This window comes from Etheostoma cragini, chromosome 12 (genome assembly GCF_013103735.1).
Source record: "Etheostoma cragini isolate CJK2018 chromosome 12, CSU_Ecrag_1.0, whole genome shotgun sequence".
Taxonomy (NCBI): domain Eukaryota; kingdom Metazoa; phylum Chordata; class Actinopteri; order Perciformes; family Percidae; genus Etheostoma; species Etheostoma cragini.
The window spans coordinates 10742001-10749980 of record NC_048418.1 but is presented as its reverse complement, the minus strand read 5'-3'; the positions used below and the strand labels follow the sequence as shown (position 1 = coordinate 10749980).

At 38.7% G+C, this 7980-nt stretch overlaps 2 protein-coding genes across 5 annotated transcripts in view; both read left to right on the top strand.

Moving 5' to 3' along the window:
• Positions 1-7980, top strand: part of ndc1 (NDC1 transmembrane nucleoporin) — a 33168-nt gene that overhangs the window by 20773 nt on the left and 4415 nt on the right. The window lies entirely within an intron of this gene.
• The window catches only part of LOC117954747 (guanine nucleotide exchange factor VAV3-like), a 47716-nt gene continuing 40103 nt past the window's right edge, over positions 368-7980 (top strand). For 2 of the 4 annotated variants that reach the window (XM_034888714.1, XM_034888713.1), the window contains exons 1-2: positions 368-846; positions 4488-4604. In XM_034888714.1, coding sequence (XP_034744605.1) covers positions 643-846; positions 4488-4604 — 321 coding nt within the window. In that variant the 5' untranslated portion in view covers positions 368-642. The remainder of the gene's footprint in view (positions 847-4487; positions 4605-7980) is intronic. The other 2 variants (XM_034888717.1, XM_034888716.1) reach the window with 1 other exon arrangement.

The window sequence follows — 7980 nt, the reverse complement described above, 5'->3', positions numbered from 1 at the left end:
ATAATATTAGGCGTCTTGCAAGCAGTGTAACAAATGCTATAGCATTGGCCTGCTGCGTTGTTATTGGTGTAGCCGGAGCCCAGGCCTAAATTAATGTGAAATGATACTTTTAACTGCTGCCAACAGGAGGAGCCTTATATAAAGGTTACAAACGATCTAAAAAACTAGGCCTAGCCTATAGGCTAGTTTTAACATGCACGTTAACCGTGAAATCAGGTAGGCCTAAACTTTTGCATGGAGCCTATATAAGAGGTGGCAATAACCTGCGTTCACCATTCTAAGAAAACATTAGAAGTTTTACAGGGAAAGGGAAGGCAGGACTTGTTTCAGTAGCTATGAGGTGTAGACAATTGTTGGCCACTCATTTCCGAAGTAGCCTCGATTATTTTAGGACCACCTCAGTGTGACAACATCACAGAAGAAGAAAAGGAAGTTGACATTCAAGCAGTGGAGGTTTGACGGCAGCCCACCCTCTTAAGCTGCAGCAGCTCTCTCTGTCCTCCAGAGGCGATGCTGGAGTTTGGATAGACGAGGGGACGGGGATGAGTGTGAGCGCAGCTACCATGCCGTGCTAAGACTTACAATAGGGACGAAGTTTTGACATTTGGCATTAACCTTCTGCTTTCACCGCTCACCGACAACATGGAGTACTGGAGGCAGTGTACGATGTGGCTGATCAGCTGCAAAGTGCTGCCCCCGAACCACCGGGTAACTGCGGACACGGCGCAGGTGTTCGACCTGGCGCAAACTCTGCGGGACGGGGTGCTGCTGTGCCAGCTGCTGAACAACTTGAGACCTCACACTATTGACCTGAAGGAGATCAACCTCAGGCCACAGATGTCACAGGTAGACTTAGCATTTCTACGCTGCTTTCAAATCAACTTGGGCTTCTAACGTGTGCAGAGGAACTGTAAAACTGCTGTGAAATCCAAATTAGTGTTGACATTAAAGGGATTTAAAATCAAGCCATAGTGTTATATGTCAATGTAAGTTGATTTGGTTTAGTTAATAATCACTCGCTCTAGAATCAATTTAGTTCTTAGTGGAAGAAGCCAAATAATTGGCACTTAATTAACACTATGGCAGCAGCTTTTAAAGAAAGGGCTACTGAGTGATGATAAGTCCACATAAGGTATCTAAACATACCACCACAGAAACAAGTAGAATTAGCAGATCATATTTGTGTTGCGGGGAACAACACTAATTTGGAAGTCTTGTTCCAGAGTTCTTAAGAGTTTAATGCCGATATATGTCAGGGGAGTTTTTGTCTCTTTGATGTACTTCATTAAAACAGTGAGGATTTACCGCATGGCAAGCTTGTGATCGTTCCCCATGCATCTGTCACACACATTGCATTCAAATCCAGTTTTGGGACCATGTATCTGGTCTCTTCTAGCGCTGTGTCGAACTGACTCACTGTAAACATTTTAGAAAATGAGGCACTGAGTGACCTCTTTGGAGATCTAATGCGGATACATCTTCATCAGTCTTTCTAAAAATGATAAATAAATCATTTGTATATGACCTGTATTTTTAAGCAATTGAGGGAATGCTAAATGCCCATCAGACTGTGAAACCCAAAGGGATGGTCCTAGGCTTGACCTCTATTTACCCAATTTACCATACCTAATTAATTCTTCCCTCTGTCACTGGAGAGGCCTGATAAAATCCTGGCTTTGATCCACCCATTATTTAGGGAACTTTAACTATGTGTGCTGCAACTCGTAGTTGATTGCCTGCTTGCAACTGAGTTTTAAGTCCAATATTTGAAGTTAACCACAGAGATAAAAATATTGTACGCAAACTACTTAAAACAAACTAAAATTTACATTTGGAAGTAAGATCAACATGATTCCAGTATGTACTTTAGAGGTCAAATAAGACTTGTATTTTGCATTGATTGTAGGCCGTATTGTAGTTAATTGTGAAGAAATTGGTTTCAAAGCACATGGTTGAATACACCTCCCGTTTCCATTAACATTTTGTAAACAATTGGGACTGCTACTACTGCTGTGGCATTGACTATTTCAGCGGAGCAATGGTTTCTTGTCACTTGAGAAGGATGAGAGCTTTTTCTCCAGCTGAACCCTGATTTTCATTTACCAGTTTAGCCTGTGGCCATGGAAACCTCATCCAGCTGCCCTGGGCTTTGGTAGTCCAGCCCTAGCCAAGACCTTTTGAATTGACGTTCTTTGAGTTTCTTTTAATTGCTCTTTTTAAAAACCTTTTTAATGTTTTATGTAAAGCACTTTGAATTGCCAAAATGTGCTATATACTATTAATCACAGTGGTTAAATCTAGGTTTAATAAAACAAAACAAAAATATAATAACTCAACGCAGTGAAACGCATAGTGAGGCAGACATTTAAAGCGATGTGTCTCCATATAGGTGCAGATAAACTCAAATAAAATATTTTGTAGTTCCCAAAATACTCACAGGTGATTAGATCTTTATCAGGCCTTACAAGTATGATACGTATGACTAATGTATTATCTCGTCAGACTCTTTTGATTCCATGTAATCTTCAACATCTTGGCATCTTAACCTGTAAGGGTCAAAGGACCCGTTGATAAAAAGAATCACACTAAAAAGTTTTAACATAAGTAGGTCTGATAATTTGTAACTAAACAGTTATTTTTTGAGAAATTTGCTAATTTAGTAAACAAAAAAAAGACTCAAACTGTTTTTAATTTGAACTTTCACAAACCGCCATAAACAATTAAGACATCTAGTAAAAATGATCTGTAACAAATAAAAGCCAGTTTCCTAACCGGGCATTAGATTGTGCTTTGTCTTATATACCGCTCTGTCAGTGCACATCTACTCATTTTTTATCTTCTTGAGAGACAGTAAAAGCAAACCCAGGACATAATGCGCCGAACAATGCTTAGCCTTGGCCTGCAGCTGTAGGCCATCTGAATATGGTTGAAAAAAGCATGTATGCCAGTGGGCTCCAGATTTTAACTGGCCCTTTCATTGTGCCCTGCTGACCTACGATCTTGGAAATGGAAACAAGGCCATGAAGGTAATGGAGTGGAAGACAGTGGAGAGTGCAGTGTACTGTACAGTGGAAATGCACCCAGAAGTGCTAGATTTATCTATTTAGGCCTTGGTGCAATGCAAAACATAAAGTGTGACAGTAAAATTCATATCTATGGATCATGAATAAATAGGCACTCTATATAAGATCTGCTTTTAGTAAAGTAAAGCTGATATTGAAAGAAAATCTTTCAAGACAGACTTCAGCACCAGAGAAATCAATGCTGCTAAACATCAATATATATAAACACAGACAAAATAATACAACATGTCAAAAGGTACAAAGTAAAAGCTTGATAATCAGTGCAAAATCAAATCAACCGCAACAGGATCCCTACTAAACACAGCATCAAGCAACCCTATGTTAACCCTCCTTCCTTCATTTTAAACATACTGCACCAAGACAGGGCTGCACTTTTGACTTTGTTCATCTCTGAAGCCAAGGATGAATCGTTTGTTGTCAAAGTAGATGTGAAGAAAGTGAACATGCATCAGGGCTGTGCCTGTAATCAGGAGTGCTGCAAAACCATCATGTTCATACACTTCCTCCACAGACAAACAGGGCCCCGGGGGGCGGTGGAGTGATTACAGGCGTCTCCACGATAAGCTTACGTGATAAAAAGGAGCCTATGTATTCACAGTAATCAGCTCTCCTTTCTCATTATCACACGCAGTTCCTAGTTTAGTAATCACCTAATGATGTAAAAGGGGGAAATGCTGGCACACTTGTTTACCACTTGTTTACTGTTTGCAAGCTTTATAGGGTGTTTTTTTTACAGTGCTATTTGTGTAGATGGATTTTTCTTATGAAATTATTAAGTTGCCCAAGCTAGAACCCATAACCATATTCACATTGTCTTTATGAATGTTATTGGACTGCACCCTTCCCACTGAGACACGGATCCTAATAGGAAGTGACACCTAAAGAGCACATAGTTTGTGGTTTCATTTCGCACCGTGAAACTTTCCGTTTTCACTTTCAGTTAGCTGTGTGTGTGGGGTACACGTTCCCTTTTATAAAGGCAACTTCAAGTTCTCTGAGCTCACATTCTAGTGCTAATATAGTTGATTAAGGGTAAACAGAATTAAAATCTTGGTTCTTCCATATGACAAATACACTTTCCATGCAACTTATGTCAGTGGTATCTTGCAATGCAGATATCTGTCTGAGACTGCTGCAATTGAGGCACATACTATATGTGCTTATTTGTGGTACAGTATTATTTAGCAATTTGGACATTAAGAAATCTAAGGCACAGACCTCTTAAAATTTTCATTTACAGCACGAAAGTAAAAAAAACGTAGCATTGAAAAAAAACTGACCTATTGATGTTATTTATAGAATTGATTAATAAATTAAATGTTTCTAACGTGATTCTAGGAAATGCAAAAATGATCTATAGGGATGAGGGATGCCAAAATTATGTGTCAATTTTTGCCCTTGCAGTTCCTGTGCTTGAAGAACATCCGCACATTCCTGACATCTTGCTGTGAGGTGTTTGGGATGAAAAAAAGTGACTTATTTGAAGCCTTCGATCTCTTCGATGTTCGAGACTTTGGAAAGGTAACATGCATATCCATTTTTCTCCATTGTTCAGATGTTATACAGTTAGTAACAGTAGGGGGAAATTGGTGACAGAAACATCAAAACTGTGTCATAGTTTGCAAAACAGCAAATAAGTAGTATATTGTCAAAGTTCTTCTTACATGAAAAAACATTGGTGCCTAACAAACTTGAACTTTCTATGGTGTGTACACGGTGTACCAGGTCATTGGGTTTGTAGTGTAGTGCGCTCCTTTGCTACTCAGTGGACTCTTGCTTGCAGCACAGGAGCCTGATTTAACTGAAAAAAGCACAATCCTTCTGAACAGGCCTTATTTCCACATTTCCTTAGTCCAGTGCATTTGGTGCATTACTCTGCCTAGGAGCATTATGAGTTGTGTGAGCATCTCTGGGTTATCCAGGGGGAAGTAATATAATTTGAAAGTTGTATTCTATTCTTTGTATTATTCTGGACTGAATATATCTATTTTCTAATTTAGGACATCTCAAATACAGAACAGTACGTCTGTAAAAGTGAGAACTCCAATTATATTTTGTTAATAAATAAGCAAATTTTAATTAAAAGAAATGTTGTTTTAGTCGGGCAAATTATACATGACTGCATTTTTTAATTCACTTCCCTGCAGAGAATATACATTGGTTATTGGTGCTCTTGGTCATTGGTTGTGAGGAATTGCATATTGAGCTTTGCGTGCAGTTTCCCACACAAACCATTTCTTTCAGTTCAGTGTGTTGTGTTCTAAAGAAGCTTCCAGTTAATCTGGCTCCTGATAATCCCGCAGGGGAGGTGCTGCCTGCAAATATGTACAGTAAATCCAAGCTGGGCTGCATAATCACAGTCATGTTCAAGAGTTGTCCATTGAACCAACAAGCTTCTGGAGGGGGAAGATTGTGCCACATCATTACATTTTTTTCATCATTAGTTAAAAAATGGGTGTCTGCAGGTTCAGCGATTGGGTTGACTTGGCTCCAAGGAGGGTTGTGTGGCCAAACAAGAAATGCTCAATCACTTCCCTATTTTTCAGAAAACATCCAAAAGAGAACATCTCAAATCTCAGCCAGTCTAATCCACTGGGGTTGAATTGTGCCAACTCTGCCCGTAGACTGAGTATTAGTCCACTGAATATCTAATGAGAGCTCTCTAACCTACATTCCTCTGCGGAGTTACTACAGGCTTCACCCTGGCAGCCATGCCTACTGCATGCAGCAGCCTGGAGGCTAGTAATGTGTTTATTTCAGCCCTCTACACAAAAATATGTCAACCTTCACTGTAAAAGCAAAATGTTTGCTTTTTAAATCAGAGTGAATAAAGAAGGGCATTTTATATGGTAGGAATGGCTGTTTTTTTGTTTTTTTTTCTTAAAGAAATAGTTCAATGTTTCTGTAAATGCACTTATAATATTATATTATTATATATTATGAAGCTTCTGCCAGAGGGATGATTACCAATCAGGGGGGGGAAAGTTAGCAGGGCTCTGTCCAAAGGTTACAAAATCCACTTAATCCTAAATCTCACTAATTATAACATTATACACTCTGTGTCTGATCTCCTGGAGTCTTTGTTTGTTGTCTGCTCGGTTTTTGTACAGATTAAACAAACAAGATACTTTTTAATTTTCTGTGTCACACAGTGTGTGATGTTCTTAAACATGAGACCCTGTGAGTAATTTGTTGGTAATACATATAAATACTACTGCATGTAAAATTTAGATAACAAAATAGCAGAGCGTCAGGCATGCACAATGAAGGAAAGTTAATATGCAATGTCATATATCGAAATTGTGTTTTTAACTTTCCTTCCTTTTGCTTTCTTTTTCACGGTGCTGTGAAGATTCAAGTAACCTTTTGTAAACAGGCCACACTCACCACACGGTTGGACTTCAGCTCAACTTGTGGCATTGCTTCTCAAGCCTAAAGTAAACTGTTATCAGACACATCAGGTGTGAGAAGGTCTTGTTTTTAGGAGGATTTACAATTAATTACAAAAAGTAAACAATGTTTTTTTTTTTTTTACAGCATATTTATATTGGTTCTTCCATCTCTCGTGAGGAACTGTTATTCTACTTATTCCTCTTGAGCTATTCATCCTACTTAGCCCTAGATATCTTTGAGAAAAGAAATAGATTCATCCTGCACAGCATCAGCTACCACTCATGTTAAATCAGTAAGGACAGGTGTGATGTGTGGGGCAGGAAGGAATATACATTATTACATAAATCTGATCATTCATGTAATGTTAACTCTCAGTACAAAATGTTGTCAAAGCAAAAGCCAATTGAGATTAGAATGGAGAATTAATTTTCAGCATTTCCGTTTCTTAAATTAATGAATGTGACCTTTTGGGGCAGAGTGTATTTCGGGTATCTAGTTGTGGATTAACAACAGTATACACAACAAAATATTAGGGCTGCAAGTACACAGTTCAAAGAAGTGACATTTTATCACTAAAAAGGCAGAATATTTGTTTAGTTGCAGGAAAGACAGAGTTTTGACTGCTGTAAGTAACTTTTGAAAATGCAGAGGTCTTTCGCTGTTTTAAAGCTGGTCTCTCACACTACAAACACGACTCTTTTATGTCACAAGCACACCTGGGTTCAGCCAAAGCCACAGCACTCCTTCACACAGGAAGAGGAGATAAACTGCAGATAGACAGGCTGTTATAGCTAACCCCATTAACTATCCTTTTTAACCACGCTTGTAAATCCAAATCCTGAGAACAGACTAATTATTTTGCACCATTATTTCTTGAAAAGTCTTCATACCAACCAGAGAGATTATGAAGTTAATCTGGACATTTGTTGGAGATAGAAGCATACAATGATTACATTTGCTGTGTTTGCAATACCACATAAAATACACACAATGTATAATCTTGTGTAGTTTGGTGTAGTAGCTCCAATAACTATCTGTTGATCAGACTTCTGTCACTTTTTTTTTCCTTGCTGTTGTTGCTTCCTTTGTTGTGCATGCAATAGCTAGTACCACCACCTCCACAGCTACTACCACATTGCTTTTGTTTTCTTTAAACTTTTCAAAGCAGTTTAAAAAAAATTTACAGTACAGGCCAAAGTTTTGGAACCACCTTCTCATTCAATGCGTTTTCTTTATTTTCATGACTATTTACATTGTAGATTATCACTGAAGGCATCAAAAATATGAATGAACACATGTGGAATTATGTACTTAACAAAAAAGTGTGAACAAACTGAAAACATGTCTGATATTCTATATATAAGACAAGTTTTGCTTTGTGCCTGTCCCCACTTTTTGTCTCCTTGCCCCCTCTCTTGTCTCCTCACCCCCTCTCTTGTCTCCTCGGCCCCTCTCTCGTCTCCTCACCTCCTCTCTCGTCTCCTTCCGTCCCCTCTTTCTTCTC